Source organism: Corvus cornix, chromosome 1, assembly GCF_000738735.6.
Source record: "Corvus cornix cornix isolate S_Up_H32 chromosome 1, ASM73873v5, whole genome shotgun sequence".
In the NCBI taxonomy this organism is placed as follows: domain Eukaryota; kingdom Metazoa; phylum Chordata; class Aves; order Passeriformes; family Corvidae; genus Corvus; species Corvus cornix.
The window spans coordinates 29,613,008-29,630,178 of NC_046332.1; the positions used below are offsets into that span (position 1 = coordinate 29,613,008).

Consider the following 17,171-nt stretch of genomic DNA (forward strand, 5'->3'; position numbering starts at 1 on the left):
GAACAGGGATCGTTCAGCTTGGAAAAAAGAAGGCTTCAGAGTGACCAGTGGCCTTCCAGTACCTGAAGGGAGCCTACAAGAAACATGGAGAGATACTATTTACAAGGGCAAGTAGTGACAGCACAAGGGGGAATGGCTTCAAACTGAAAGAGGGCAGGTTAAGATTAGGTATTAGGAAGAAATTCTTTACTGTGAGGGTGGTGAGGCACTGGAACAGGCTGCCCAGAGTAGATGTAGATGCTCCATCCCTAGAAGTGTCCAAGGCCAGGCTGGATGGAACTCGGAGCAACGTGGTCTAGTGAAGGGTGTCCCGGCACTGGAACAGGCTGCCCAGAGAAGCTGTGGCTGCCCCATCCCTGGAAGTGTCCAAGGCCAGGCCGGATGGAACTCTGAGCAACCTGGTCTAGTGAAGGGTGTCCCTGTCCATGGCAGGGGGGTTGGAACTAGATCTTTGAGGTCCCTTCCAACTCAAGCCATTCTATGATTCTATGAAAATGCAAATAAACCAAGCAGAGTAAATCCAGACAGAACCCAAACAGTAACAGAGACTGAATGAATAAATAAAAGTCACTAGGATTAAACCAGATTTATGCTGCCACTCAGCTTCTTGAACAGCCACATAAAGCTGTAACTGACTGTGGCGTGGTGGCTTCAGCCTCTGCTCCCTTGAAGCCACAATCCAACCAGGTAGAAAAATAAAGGTCTAATTCACTGGAAATTCTTTCATTTACAAAACTAATGGAATAGGGTTTGTTTTTATGCTTCTGCTTCAACTTCTGATTTATCTTCAACTCCATTCTGCGCATCTTTCATTTCTGCATCTTCAGTGTGGCTTGTCTGAAGAGTAGCAGATGACTAAATGGAGAGACAAAGAAAATACATTAATTTGTTATACAAAACTGCTAGCACAAACATTGTTTGATTCGTATCATTTGCAAAGCTTCTCTACGCTGCAAGACTGAATTAAGATATTAGGATCTTCAGCCAAGAGAAACCAAAAATTTTCACGCATCTAAGTAACCAGAAGCAGTGAGGAGGCCAAAATATAATACTGGTATGAGATGGTTGTGGTTCTTAATGAGGCCTGCACAAACTTGCCACGCAACCATTTCTCAGAAGTCTTTTAACTGAAATTTATTCAGAAAACTTCTGCAAGAACTGCTTTTGCCCTGCTTCAGTATCAGTGTGATTCATTTCCAGCCATTCCCATGGCTGACCCCAACCCAACTTGTACGAGGCACACTTGCACTCAGCGTAAGAAGAAATATCTTTGTTGGACAACTAGTTTTGTGAAGAGACACTTCAACTCAACAACAGTGATTTGGACATCCTGTGCAAGAGCTTAGCTGGAAGAAAATATGATCAGGCAATGTGGCTGCTCTAAAGCCCTCTCCTTTGGGCATCTTCCTCATAAAAAGGTGTGGAAGGCAGAGGTCCAAGGTCAGCTTTTACAATAGGACATAACCAGCACATCCTGGCCTTGGAATAATTTTCAAACACAGTAAAGGAAGGTAAAAATGTCTTGGCTTGCTCATCTCAAAACCTAGTGCAATGAAATCACTATTCCACCTGTCAGCCCAGCATCTTGAATCATCTGTTCTATGATGATCTTAGATGAGAACCAGACAAAAAACAAGCAAAGTCTTAAGCATGCAATGCTGGGAAAGGGGAATAGGAGGGGCAGAATCCTTAAAAATCTTACACCAACTTGGCTGCACCACAAAACTACACTTAAAAGAATATTAATGCATCAAAGGTCAGTTTTTCATCCTTAGAAGCATTCTGTAAAGCACACAAAAGCTAAGTCTTCTCGCCACAGAAAATCTGTTAGCTAGCAATCCTGGGCTTAGGATAAGGTGACCCTGACCTTCAAAAATTCACACTTCACTTATGTGAACTTTCAAATTAATGAAATGAACTACTGATGCAAGAGTGCCTGTTGAATTTAACAGCCTGTGTCAGGAACATCAGAACTGGTCTGAGCTACCTTCTTAGCAATCAGAAGACATTTAGTAAGCAAACTCTCTTCTCCAGAACTTTGAACTTCTACTACACCACCATTAACAAATACTGCTAGAGTAAAGCAACATTATAAATGCAGTAAGAGGAAAACAAGTTTTTCTTGCAAAAAAACTACCTCAAGACTGGCCCAGAGAGTAAGCATCCTTTACAGTTAATAGTTCCATCAATCCCATTTCATATAAAACCATATCCTTTTAAAGTAGGCCAAATGGCTCAGAGAAAAAAAATCCAACACATTGCACATTCCCAAGATCATCTAACTTGTTGGGAACCATTTACCAGACCAGTGGCATTCAGGCCTGTATCAGCAATAGCATGTCCAGCAGGACCAGGGCAGTGGTTGTCCTCCTGTACTTGGCAATGGTGAGGCCACACCTCGAATCCAGTGCTAGATGCCAAACAATAACCTTTCATTTACATTTGGTTGGAGTCCAACCCAAAGAATTCTACAACTTTAAAATGATTCCCAAACAGTCTGCATGCAAAGACTACGAGTCTGTCTTTTGCTGAGAATATTACTCTACCACTTATCTGTCTTAGGAACTGAAGAAAGCATGAAAGCTTTACTTTTAGTGGGTATAGCTTTTTTCAGCAATCCACTCTTCCTCTCTTCACAAATCTTGCTGTGTCCCACACCTAGTGGAGGAAGCTGGATCCCCAGCAGCTGTGCTAGCCGAAAGGAACCTTCACAACAGAGCCTGACAGCTGGCAATTAAATCTTGCCTTTTCTAAAGTGAAGATGCCTAACAGTGAAATAATTCTAGTTTAGTTGCTGTATCTTTATCTTCCTGAGATTTTTTATTAAAGCCTACCGAAATTAAGGTACTGCATGGCTTTACATCACCATGTCTAGAAGGAGAGAATACTTTCTTTCAAGGTCCAGTACTCAAGGACTGTTGACATCAGGCTGCTTTAGCCAAAAAAATAAGAGACAGAGTAAAGTATTTCATGTAGGAAATTGTCAGCTGACAGTCTGAAATGGCTGAACTGTCAGGATACACTCTGAGGACACTGTGCCTCTGGAAAGGCTCAATGACATAGTTAACCAAAGGAGATTAATGTACCAATATCCGACAATTTTTTATATTCTCCATGCATATTCTGGAAAGGTGAAAATAACCTCACAAGATACAAGGTTCTGTACTCCCCAGCGTTACAGAGGAAATTTGAGGCTGATATAAATCCTATATTTATCTGAGAAGGTACAGGTCTATCTTGTCCTTCTAGACCATCAGATTTAAGGAAAAGAGAAGGTTTTCTTAGGATATGTGATTCTCACCAGTAACCTGGAATGTTTCTTGCTAGCCAATACAATCTTGTTATAACCTGTATTCACATACTGCCATTATTAACTGAACTAGTATTTACTAAAATTCTAGTGAAAGCTTATTAGCAAAACCATCCACACACAGCAGAATAATGACACTTCATAATCAATCTGTGGCATCTGAAACGGAGACCATCAATCACATCTTAATGTCTCCATGAGAAGCAAGATGGTGCTGAGCACCCTCTGTATGACAGACACAAGTTCTCACTAGATGGGCCCCCCAGGCACCAGAACAGCCGGTTCTTCACAACAGGTTCTAGAAGAATAGGTGCTTTTTTCAGTTCTGGAACGTTATTATGTTTGCATCTCATCACTGCAACTCTGCTTTCTGATTAACACTGCTCTGCTGCAAATTCAGTTGAAACAGGCAAAAGCTTTCTGTGCAATGGTTGGTACTGCTGGTTTTCCTGTTCAAACAAGATGGCCTAAGAATTTTGACTGTTGGCATTTTGAGTTCCATCCCTGCTCCCCAAAGCAGTCTACTTGAGTGTTCTCCAGCTATAATTATTGGTACTAAGTAAGCTGAGTACCTAAACCACTGTTCCTTGTCTAACACGACACCACCTCCTGTAATCTCTGGAGTAGTGTTTCTTACCTTTAGGTCTTTGTCTGCAAGCCTTTGGAACATGTTGGCGTACATCTTTTTCTCCTTCTCATGCTGCTCCCGTATTTTTTGCTGACAAGTCACCAGTTGCACTTTGGCAGCTTTGTTACTTGGATAAAGTTGTATCACTTTCTGGAAATCTGCTCGGGCCAGCTCAAAGTCATTGACAGCCAAGTGTGCTTCTCCACGCCGGAAGAGGCCTTTTTCATTGTTGCTATCCAATTCTAGTGCCTGCATTCAAAAAAACCCCAAAGCCAAACCACAGTCAGTAATTACTTTTCTTTTATAAAAATGATATGCAGTCAGAACACCAGAGACTGCTAGGAACTGCACCTTCTGATGTAGACCTATGAGTCTTGTCAGGGCTTACTAATAAAGTGAGTGGAATGCAGTAGAGGTAAGTACAAAGAGAAATGAATATAGTAGGCTATTTGACAAGAGAACCAGCAAGTCTGAGATTTAGTCAGGCACTAATCCTGCTCTTTGAAAGACCTCTGCAAACATGACTACCTTCACCACATCTCAAGTGTTTCTAATTTCTAAATACTTGAATATTCTCAATGTAGCAGCAAGTTAGTAAAAGATGTTCAAAGGGCACTAATTATGAAAATAATTTGTTGGATATTTTTAGCATACTAAAAATTCTGTACTACCCAAATGCCAGCTGGTAACAAAGACCAAACACCACACGGCCTGTTGTCCCTAAAATTTTTAAAGCAAGAGATAAACTGTCAGACTGCTTGTGCAGCTTAAGAATAAACAAACTCCTACTACCTTGTTGCAGTTCTCCAAAGCCTGGGAGTATTCCTTTAGCTTGAGATGGCACATAGCTAGATTAAGGTGGGCAGCGAGCCTCAAGCTTTTGGCTTTTGATTCCTCCTCCTCGGAGAGTCCAGACTCATGCTCCAGCCATGACACAATCTTCTTGTACTGTAATGCTGCCCGCTTGTACTTCCCCTCCTGCAAACAAGGCAGTTCAATTATCACACAGCTCATCACAGTACCTTTTATCTCCTTCTTGTCCCTTTCGCCTACTTTGAGCAACAGATCTAAAAAACCCATTTGATCAAAAAGTAATTTCTATCATCAAAAATATCCTATTTCTGAGAGCCATTCCTGCACAGGATCAGCAAATCTTTAGGAATACTTAACTGGTTCCCCACTAGAACTAGGGGTATATGCCAGCATTGATGCTTCACTGAACTCCTACATTATACTCAACTTCTGATGCAAAAATAAGGGAAGATGGGGCATTTTCAAAATGCAATACAAAGGTAATAGGAAACCCTTCCTTTAGCTGATTAAATTGCTTTAAACAGCTTCTCCACACATCTCTACCCAAATGAACGTTGTTCATTCACAGCACTGTCCCACAGCAGGAACTGAAATACTGTACACCCCCCAGTGTTATCTGTAGATACAGCAGACAGCTCTAACAGAGAGCTCCCTGCAGAGTTAGTTCTTCAGATAATACACCTGAATTTCTTCTTCTTTTTAAGACACATTCCCCTCCAGTTCTCCCCATAAAATCTCACAGAATACCATGACCACCGCTCAGAAATGACAGAAGCTGTAATCATCATTATCAACTCATGACATGGACTAAGAAATGCTGCTATTACTTGGGGACTATAACTTACCTTGAAGTACTGAGTGCCTCTCTCCTTCACAATGCAGCTCTGTTCCAACTTCTCATCTGTGTTCATTTCCCAAGACTCCTTAGCCTACCCAAATAGGAACAGTTCAAGTCAATTTCAATACAACTTCTAGGGAAATCAAGTGGCTATGTTATTTCCCACTAACAGTATGATAGAGGTACGCTTGGCAAAGCAGAGCTTTGCACTGCTACTGGAAACCAGCCTAGAGCACGAGAGACGGCAACAGACAGGGATACAGGAAGAATAAGGACCATTTCAGCCAAGAGCTCCCAGCATGTCACCAATACCTCTGGCAACAGTGGCCTCCCTGTTTCACGTCACCGTTCAAGGATTCCATTGTCATCATTTAAACTGCACTCCCACTACTTCCCCCACCCCCGGATCTCTTTGGGATTTCATCTCTTGTCCCCACCTTTTCAAAGCTTTTGAGCTTCACTTCATACTGCAGCTCTGCATCTGGAGGGATCTTAAACTTCTCATTCCCAGCACTTCCAAAACCATAGCTGTAAAATGGGGATGGGGAGGGAGAAACAAACATTATAAAGAATACAGTTCAAAACTATCCATTCAGCTATATTTGCTATATAGGAAGACGGAGACAAAAACCCCATGCAAATTTGGGATGTGCATAAATTATTATTACAAGACAGACTTGAAATATTCTAGGTACAATTCTAAAATTAGCAAGTAGAAGGTAGAAGAAAGTAAGAGAAACCTAGTGTTGACTTCATTAGTCTCTTAGCAGTTCCTATTTTATTATTCCTTTAGTTTACTTGAAAGAAAAGCAAGTAATCCCTCCATCAAGAAAAAAAAGCCAAACCAAAACAACCAACTTCCAAGTTATACCTATCATGTTTTATATTCATGGTCTGAAACTGTTGCCTTCCGAGCACCTGTATTTTAGTTCTATTCTTAGAAAAGCAAAGACAATAAATACCAAGATTAAAGTGAGCAGCTGCACACTTTACACACTGTTAATCAGCTGATGAACAGGAAATGCCTGCAGAAAGGTACTGCAGTGCAACTCCAGTAAGAAGCTGCATATTAGCAGGAAAACCATCTAGACCAAATTGCTTTGCTTTTCTGCTGCCACCAGGCTCAGTTCCAGTTAAAAAAAAAACTCAATAAAAACTGAAATAAATTAAAGTTTGATGAAAACAATCTGCGCAAGTCCACTTGTTTCAGATGTGTTCTCACTGTAAAGAGAAAATTCTGCCTATATCCAAGTCTACAAATGCACTATTTTACAGTAAGCAGTCATAAAGAGGGATCACAAAAATCTAAGTCAGAGAGCAACAACATTTTAAAAAAATATTCAGAGGTCAATGTTACAGAGACTTAACTAATTTTTTTCTGGAGTGCTACTGCTACATTATGAAGTGGCCAAGCAATCTTAGCTTGATACTTCTCATCTGTCAGTTTTTTGGGACTGATCCAAGTTTTTACCACAGCACTGAAAGAAGCTGAAAGGCATTATGACAAAACATTTCTTTTTTGCCAGATGATTAGAATAAACCCTTCCAGTATCGAACACCAGAAACAGCATACCTGGGTTTGAGATAGAACACAGATTCCTCTGATTTCTCCATTTTTTGAATTGCTTTCTCCAGACCATGAGGAATATCGAAGTTTTCACCTTCTCCAATCTCAAACCGCAATTCCCGCTTGTCAAAAACACGATCTCCGTATCGGCCTTCAAACTGGACTGGTAACAAAAACCAGAACAAGGGAGAGAGAAATCAGAAGGCATCAGTGGGCAGGTATCCAGGAGCACACAGGGAGTTCTATACAGGCAGGCAGCACATACGAACTGCCAAAGCCCCCCTCTAGACAGTCTTTTTCTTTTAGCAGCTACCTATGGCATGGTGGTTACAGGCAGCAAACAGAACTTCTGCTATTAAATTTAACAACCTCTCTTCTTCTGTTGTTCATTTAAGTGTTTGTTTTTTCCACTCCGACAACAAGTGCCAGAATGACTTCGCCTCTTGTTCCTCAGCACATGGAAACACTTTACGAGACTCAATCACCTTTTGTGATCAGATAAGCACTTCAACAGATTCAGTATCACCAGAAAACACAGTTCTGCTGGAAAATGTAAACCTTGCTAGAAATTTGAGAAGGAAAGCTTACTCTAGGTTTTTAAGTTACTTGGTGTAGAAAAGAGAAGCCACGTATTCCTCTCCTTCAGGACATGCAGCTGCAGATTGTGAAAAGGTTCTGCCATCCCACATGGCAAACCCATTTCCTATTTGGGTAACAACACACTTACTCTCTACAAGTGCATCCTCATTGGGCTTGGAGTAGCCCTCCCCTTTTTTACGGATTCTTCGGATGATGCCACCATCTTCTTCATCAGTGAGGTCCTCCCCCTTGAACTCAAAAAGTTCTATCTGTGGATGGAAGAAAAGCCTTGCATTTATTCTCATTACACCAATTTAGTAACTCACAGAATTTGCTCTCCAGAGATCTTTGACACTTTAATCTATACTTGCTGCTGCAATGAATTGTTTAGGATTTTTAAGAGCTAGTGTTAATGTAGGAGATAGGTATCCAGTCTGAATCTCTGAATCTTCACATGCTCTCCCAAGTAAGTGTACATCAGTTTCAAGTGCGATTACCATGATGACATAGAAAAACAGTCTCGTTTCAAAAGATATTTGTTGTTGCTGCTATGAAGTGAAGAAAAAAAAAAATTCATATCCTATGTTTGAGTAAAACAATAGTGAAAACAGCACAAAAAAGCAAGCCATTATAATCAGCACTGTTTAGACTACTTCATTTGAAAAAAAAAAAAAAAACAAAATTCAGGGCTAATGCTGTGGAGGTTCCTGACGCTGACGCTGGACTTAAGATACCTGGAATGCAAAAGGAATTTAGTATCTACCAGTACTTCCACTTTTTATTTTAATTGATACCTGGCAACAAATAATATTCTGGTCTTTCTTTTCAGTCAGTCTGAAACAAGTCATTCCTGAACAGTGATGATCATACAGGTGTGTCCTTCCCCTCTTTTTTTTTCCCCAGCCTGAACAATACTATTCTATGGAATAATCTATCTATTTATATTGCTCAGCAAAAGCAATCACGAGGAAGAAAAAAACAAAACCACCACCAGATTAAAAAAAAAAAGAACTTGCAGACCACAGGACATGCATTATTTCATGTCATAGAGAAATGCTGATGTGATGACACAGGTAGAAAATCTCTTAATGCAAGTTTTAGAGGGTCTTTTGCAAGGCAATTTGTACAAAATTTTGGTATGGTGATAAGCACTTGCAAAAGAACCCTACCGATATTGTGTTAAGTAACAAAAAGTAAACCTAGGTAAAACTAAAAAAGTGGAAACTTGGAAGGCTTTAGCTGCTTGAGAGTCATACTAGCCAGGAAGTAATTTAACCTAACAAAACTGCGGAAAATTTTCTGGATCTAAACTCTGACCCACACCCCCAAATCAGGACACACCCAGCACTGCTTACTTGTTGCAGCCAGTGAGCCCCAGGCTATTTTGTCAGTGAAGCACAAAACCATCACAGGCAGCGTTGGTGCTTTTCTTTCTCCCCTTTTCCCTTCAACATTACTGCCTAGGCAGGCATTAGGGGACATCATGAATGAAACACTACTTTTATCTAAAAACATACCCAGAAAATGGAGAGGCCAGACTGGCAGCTTTCAGAAAAGCCCAGCGGGAAGTGAATAGCCTGGGGGACTACACCGCATGGACCCAGTAGTAGCCTGATGGAACAAATCCCATCTTTCAGTTCCTGCTTTTATTTATCCCAATGCCAGGTTTTACCTCTTGTTGCAGGACAATGAAAGCTTCTCTGCTTTCTGCTGTCCACGTGCATCCTCTGTAGTAGTGCTAAGCCCTTAAGAATGCTCTCCCCTGTGCTGCCAAGGTAGAAGGCCTTGAGCTTTTAGCTTGTATTTCAATCATCAGCTCAGCCCTGATTACACCTGGTGTCACTTGCATAGGAGCACACAGCACTCCAACAAATGTAGTTTGATCCAATGTAAGTAAGCCATGAGTAATTTCAGATTTCTAGGTAAGAAAATGCTGTTTGTGAACCGCTCTAAATGATACTACTTTTCAGAAATAATGGTACTAATTTTGATGTACTCAAAGTGAGTAAGTTGTCATCCCTTAGAGGACCTGCTACCTGCTAGCAATATTTTTTTAATCCTTCCACACATAATATATCTTTAATCCTATTATTCAGAAGCCCATGGAAAAAAAAAAAAAAAAAAAAAGAAATGCAAATACACTATCCAAATGTAAAGCAAATAGAACATCCAATTATGTGAAGGCCTGGCCTGGCACCTGGCCTGTACCAGCAAGAGTGTGGCCAGCAGGACCAGAGCAGTGATTGTCCCCCATATTGGGCACTGGTGACACCATTCCTCAAATCCTGTGTTCAGTTTTGGGCCTTTCAATCCAGGAAGGACGTTGAGGTGCTGGAGCATGTCCAGAGAAGGGCAACAGAGCTGGGGAAGGTTCTGAAGCACAAGTCCTATGAGGAGCTGCTGAGGGATCTGGGGGTGTTTAGCCTGGAGAGAGAGAGGGTCTGGGGGAGAACCATCTCATTTTCTACAAATCCCTGAAAGGAGGGTGTAGCCAGATGGGGTCAGTCCCTTCTTCCAAGTAACAGGTCACAGAACAAGAAGAAATGGCCTCAAGGTGCACCAGGGGAGGTTTAGAATGGATATTAGCATTAGAAGAGGCTGCCCAGGGAAGTGGTTGAGTCATCCTCCTGGAGGTATTTAGGTGTAGATGTGGCACTTGGGTTAATGGTTTAGTGATGGACTTGGCAGCATCAGATTTATGATTGGACTCGATGGTCCTGAAAGTCTTTTCCTACTTAAATGATTCTATGTATAATTTACCCTTCTTAACAGACACTCACTGTTTCCAACAAAATCTAAACAGACTTTCAGTCTTTATTCCATGAGCTATTTTTACCTTCCTCAGATATTAGATAAAACATTCACTTTCAGAGCAATCATCAGTTTTAAAACTTTCCTTATGCCCCTAACTGTAGGATTCCAGGATTCCATTCCATTGATTAAGTGCTTTAGAGCAAAGTAATTTTAAAAATCACACTTAAAAAGAAGAGTCTGCCTTCTCCCAGGTAGAATTTATTTTGAAGCAATTGTTGGCAAATTGAACTGTTTCAACAGTAAGAAAAATATATCCTCTCCAAACACTGTTGAGACTGTCAGGGTGTGCTCCAGAAAAAGCTTTAATGTCGTCCTCCACGGAAAAATCAAACACAAGTCTCAGCATTCCGAGAAACCATTCTCACTTCTGAAATAACACACAAGAGACAGCTGCTATTTCCATCCCCTTTTGGGAAGGAGGGGGAAGATGTGGGGAGAAATGACTTTAAGATCAGTAGGAGACAAATTTTCTCCTCTCCTGGTGAGGTTGAGAGACACCAAGGATAACTGGGGCTCCATGCTCCCAAAGACATGCATCTCATCCCCAGGAGACCAGCTGGCCATGCGAGCTGTCAAACTGGGTTACCCAGCTGCCAAACTCAAGACTGCTGAGTCTGTCACAGGGACAAGGTGAGTGCACAGGACTTCAGCTATGGTGGCAAGATTGATCAGTGTAGCCTGGATGCACAGAGAGGCTTTGGTAATGAACCAGCAACCTGAATCCAAACTGGTTTCGTGGTGCTTTAAGGCTGACTAAAACACTCAGCCCTAAAGAAAAGAGTTCATAATTGCAGGGCTGCTGAAACATTGTATTCCAGCAGTTTACATGGGGCAATTACCTCTTTCCTCCCTGAAATAGCTTGTAAGAGATTACATTAATGTTGTAGAGAAAACACAAGTAAGTATGAAAAACTTATTGCTGAGGGCATTAATTGCTCTTTCTGTTGTTGAAAACTTCACAACATTTAACGTATCATTACTCTGTGTTATGAAGTGAAATAAAGATTTTGTTTTCTTAACTACTTCAGTGTGTCACTGAAATAGTCTGCCCTCCCAACCTGCGCTTTCCCACTGCAAATCACTCCGTAACTGCAAAATTACAACTGAATACTGAAGATCATTCAAGTGTTTTAGAAACTCAAAAAGAAGGGAACCCAAGCCATTACAGAGCAGTAGCAGCCAGACTAAAACTTTGTCCACACTACTCAAAACTGACCATATCATCTTCCTTAAAAAACCTAACAATCCTGTTTTGAAGGGATATTGCATTACACATTTTTTCAAGCATACAGTTTTAGTGACCATCTCTCACTTACCTCAAATATCAGTGTAGCATTGGGAGGTATCTTTGGGGGGCTCCCAGCTGAGCCATAGGCATATTCTGGCTTACACGTAATCCGACAGATTTCACCAATCTTCATAGTGGCCACAGCAATGTCCCATGCTTTGATCACCTCACCTGTACAAGCCAAACGCAATCACACATGAAAAGCATGCTCAGCTGAAACTAAGCATCATCACTTTTGGTATACAAAAGCTAAGGCAGCAGAAATACTGAAGACCTTGTGCTCACTCTCATTTATGTAAATCAGTTTTAAGTCTAATCAAGTTCTAGAGTTTCCCAGGGACCCACATTTGGCACAAACATTTCTTCATTCTAGATGTAACAACCCTTTTCGCAGAATAACAGAACAGAGACACGGGCTGAAGTGCTTGGCACAGTTTCAAGTGTGAGGAAATAACAATAAACTCTTCCGAGAGGAAGGCCTTAGGGTGAGAGATTGCCTGCTCCTGTTTTGAAAACAATCCAAAACGGCCTTTTCTGTCTGTACTTTATCAGCTGGCAAAAACCAGCACCAGTGGTAACTAAAAGTTACACACTTTTGTAACAGAAAAGGGGAGGGAAGTAGCAGTATTCCTTCTAAAGGGAAGAAAAGTTGTAACAAAATCCTCTCTCTATTGCTGTTCCTTTCCACTCACCAAGCAGCCTTTCTATTAGTCTTGTATTAATACTTAATATCATCTCAAATTGCAGTACAATTAATTTACCTCTTTTTAAAAAATGAGGTATTATCTATTTTTTTAAAAAGCAGAAGGTAAGGAACTGCCAGGGAAGAATACAAGATTGAGTAATAAGATTTGCTGGAACAATTATGCTTAGATTTTTGCATTCAAAAAATGAAAGATTTTGGCAATGAAGAAATGCACTGCTCAAAGATTAATATTTGGGTTAATTTGACAACTTTGTGGAAAAGAGAGTATGTTTCATCACAAGACAGCTGACAGCTGCCTCTTTGCACCCTGTCCCAGTATTCAGTCACAATTAAGGCTTTCCCAAACCAAGGTCTGCCCCCAGAAAAGCCCCAACCAACAAAATGCATATTCTGGCTATTTAACTACTCTTTATCTCTACATTTCAGGGGAGATTTGCTCCCCTGGAGTGCTTTGTCTGAAGCCTGTGAATTCTTCAGCAGTCCTCTCAAGCAGCTACACAGTTTTCTCATTCAGAAAAATCTCCAAGACGTTCTGACTGGGTCATTCTAAGAGAATAAACTCTGAAAACAAGATTAAGCAGCAACTCTGAAAAGCAAAGGAGCCACACACACAAGGAAATACCATCTTAATTATCACCAAAACTGATCAACACCAAACACAAGATATTACCTTTCCCCAAGTCAAAAGAGAATTTGTCTCTTCTGTCCAGACTGGAGTCAAATTTTGTGCCATCGAGAAGCCATCCTGTGTAATGGACAGTCACTTTATCACCTATCATCGGATACTCTGTCCCACTGCCTTCTCTCTTGACAACCTGAGAAAAACAGCAATCAGCATTAAGATCACGGAAATAAAGTCTGCCCATTGGACACAAATTGCAGATACCTAGATGCTATGTGTTATCATTTGCAGTAGATGAAGGATTTGCAGGTTTCCTTCAGTCACCTGGAAATGGACTGGCTGTTCTTTCTGCAGATTAGCAGTGCTGCAAATGCAGAACCTCAAGATGGCTGTGCTGTGATACAGGAGTTAAACAGGCAACAGTTGGCACCAGCTTACAGATCTCTGCATCCATCCTCAGCCGTGTCACTTACCTTGCCTCCACAAGATTTTAAATGTTCTTGAAACTTATACTGGCTAAGTATTAGGCAGGTTTTTTTTTTTCTTTATTCAAGTATTTGCCTCATCATCTACCGTCACACCCGAGCTTCGTGTTCTAGGCAAAGCACTTAAACAAGAGAACAAGGTGGTACTTTCCATGCAAAGTCGATTCCAATATGTAACCAGGCATCATTCAAACTAAACCAGGCAGTTTAATGAAGGTTAGCAGAGTCTCACCCCAAGCAGGTTAGTTCTATCAGCCTAGAGAGTAACACTTGAAAATTATTGTACCACAATAATTTTGTCTCCCCACAATTCTGACATGGATGGACAGCACCCCACCTCACATACAGTTGCAAGGATTTGATTTTCTTCTCAGGGGGTTTCCCAGCCTGCCCAGCAAGACAAGTATTAAATAAACCTACACTATTCAGAAAGCAAGATGGGACAATCTCTCTGGTGTTCATTTGAAGTTTCTATAGAGAATAATAGTGACATATCTCATAGGCAAGGATGTAAGGCCTTGCCCATAACAAGAATTCTGAAGTTCACATTTGAATTTTCCCAAATACAGGTTGAAACTACCTAGCTCGGAGCCAAAGTTCTGCATTACCTTAGCCAGGCAAAAGGAGAGCAGTGCAGGACCCTATTTGCTTGCATCATGGAGACCTGGGAAACATTCTGTTATACAAGATAAACATCTCTTCAAGGGCACTTACAAGGCATCCCTCCTTTAAATGTCGTGTTTCTATATCAATCATGTTTTTCACTGAAGGACGCAGACCTTTGGGAGTCTCCTTCACAAATTCCAGTTTCCTGCAACCCACCACTGTCAATCTCCCACCTGGCCTCCCACCATCCCTGCAACTGACTATACAACTGGAATGCCAGTACCCTCCATCCAAAGCCAAAGCTTCATCATCAACAGCTTCTGTCAGACTCTTAACAAGCTGAAAGCACCTCACTGAAAGCATAAAACACCAGAAAAAACCAACAAACAAACCAAACCTAGAAAAAATCCTGCTTGCTGTTTCCTAAGGAGAGGATGCTCAGCATGGAAAGGGATGCCTGACCTCACACAGCACACCATCCCTTTACCCCAACCAGCACCACAGCAGTTATTAGCATTACAAAACTCATCTACTGATGTCTCCCCAAGAAGGCAAAAGTTCAAGCAACCACTTATAGAGATAAGGAAACAGAAGTATGAGAAAAACACATGAATCAGGTAAGCAACCTAACCTACACCATACTTAGATATATATCCATATAAAGCAGACACAAACTAGCACTTTAAAGGAGCCAGTCTGATGTAATTTTGAGAAATTAACTGCATTTAATGGAAATTTACTAAAGTTCAGCAAATGCCATATTCTCGAGGTGTCATACCAAGGTATTCTAGGTAATAAATACCTCATTTTCATTATTTATACCGTTTATTCTTTTGCATTTGTTCTGTTTTGAAGAGACAAGTTTCACTTCTGAATATGGTAATCCTATTTTCTGTAAGGTTTACATTTTCTTTTCAGATGGAGAAGTAGAATCTTTCAGTTCATATAGGATTTCAAATGGTTTATTTCTAAACTTAAATACTTGCTCTAGGAATTGTGCAAGCACATTCAGCAATATCAGGTAAAAAACTGTGGATACTATTCTAATATAATGCTAACAAGCAAATAAACACACTCCTGGAATCACTGCAACAATACTAGTACAAAATTGGTGTAGGTTAGTTCAGAGCTAGACCCTGATTTCAATAGATGCATTTCAGACTCCAGCAATTTCAAGAAAAATAAATCCATGAAGGCTGGACTTCACAACCTCTACAGTATTTTGCTTATCAAGTCACAGTCTCAATTTTTGTGATTTTCACAAACTCTGTTCGTTTGCTAGTATTTTCTACTCCCCTCCTTTAAAAAAAATTAAGTAAAAAAAAAAACCACCTCAAAAAACACCTGCTGATTCTCTATCCTCAAAAAGTAGGTACTGCATGAATTAGGCAGACCCTCACTGCCTTCTACCACGCTCAAGGGATCTGGGCAGCCATGCACATGAGAATTCTGACCTGATACTGTACTATGTGCAAAACCCAGAAATTCTCACCTAAGCATGCTAGCAGGAAACACGGGAAAGCAGGAATACAGAAGGCAACATCTTCAATCTGCTCCCTGATAACCCTCCTGAACGGGAGACAGCGCCTCCGTAGTGAACCCAGAATGCACAACCAGAAGGCTCTGAAGGTTAAACCCAGAATTTTGCCTTTTCTATGGCTCCCCTTTCTCCTTCTGAACACCGTAACTCCGAATTTTTACTGCGGCTGAATAATGATTCTAAATAATCAAGTTTTTAGCAGAGCCCACGGAAGTTTCTAGAGATATGGAAATAGGCAACGTCTGACAGAGGAAGTTCGCGCAACTCCCCCTCACGGTATAAATCCTGCTGCTGCCCTTATCGCCTGCCTTCCCAGTACAAAGGAAGAGCAGCCGCGCCGCCTCGGCCGCGCCAGGGACCTGCCGGGCCCGCCCGCCAAGCGGCACCGAGGGGCGGCCACGCCGCTCCGGCCGCCGGACCGCGCACCCCCGGGGCCGCCCGCGCTCGGAGCCTGAGGGGCGGCGCGGCCGGGCACAGCGGGCACGGACACCGAGCGCACGTGCGCTGCCGGGGCTCCATCCTTTAATTCCCGGCCCCCGGACACGTGCTGGGGGGCGGGGATGGATCTCGGACCCCAAAACCCGCGCTTGCGAGCCAGACCGAGAGCGCCGGCCCGCCTCGCCCCCCCGCAATCCATTCCCCCCCCCCCCCCCCCCCCCCAAACCGCGGGAAAAGCCGAACGCCAGTCGAGAAGCGCCTTTCCCCTACGCAGCCCCCCCCCCCATGACCCCGCGCTCTCCCGGCGGGCAGCCCGGGCTCTGGCTCGCCTCAGGCGGGAGGAGCGGGGGAGCCCCCCGGGCGGCCGGGCAGCGCTTGCGCAGCCGGGGCGCGCTCCCGCGCTCCCCGCTGCTTGTTGTTCAATCGCCCGCCGCTGCGCCAGCCCTGCCTGCATGCCCGGGGACCGCCTCGTCCCCTTTCCCCGCGGGGGGCACACAATGGGGCCGGTGGGGCTAGGGGCGCCCGGGGAGCTAAGAGGAATGTTCCCCTTCTTTCCGTCCCCGCTCCCCCCCGGCGCGGGGACCCCTCCGAGCTAGCGCGGAGGCTGGGGATGGGGAGCAGTCGCTCGGTACCTTGAGGACGCCTTCATCCTGCTTGGGAGTGATGTCCACCCCCTTCCAGGGGAGCCCCGTCCGCTTTCATCTCCTCCGCCGTCATGCCGCCTGTCGCTGCCACCTCTGCGCAGGGAAGGGCCGCCTCGCGGGTCGTGCTGCGGTGGGCACCGGGATGGGGCTGGGATAGCGCCTGGCTGCGCCTCCGGCTCCGGGCAGCGCGGGTGGGGGCGGGCGCCGCACGCCTCCTTCCCTGCTGCTCTCGCCGCAGCACCGGCCCCTGGTCGCCGAGGGAGGAGGAGGAGGAAGGGGAGGGGAGAGGGAGG

At 43.1% G+C, this 17,171-nt stretch overlaps 1 protein-coding gene across 1 annotated transcript; it reads right to left on the reverse strand.

Moving 5' to 3' along the window:
• Nucleotides 1-561: 561 nt before the first annotated feature.
• On the reverse strand, nt 562-17,149 carry FKBP4 (FKBP prolyl isomerase 4). Its single transcript, XM_039561328.1, is given in 11 exon segments — nt 562-855; nt 3,948-4,187; nt 4,731-4,916; nt 5,597-5,680; nt 6,027-6,117; nt 7,163-7,319; nt 7,884-8,004; nt 11,866-12,008; nt 13,214-13,358; nt 16,867-16,908; nt 16,910-17,149. Coding segments are annotated over 11 exon segments (1,350 nt in total). The 5' UTR covers nt 16,952-17,149; the 3' UTR covers nt 562-756.
• Nucleotides 17,150-17,171: the final 22 nt, after the last annotated feature.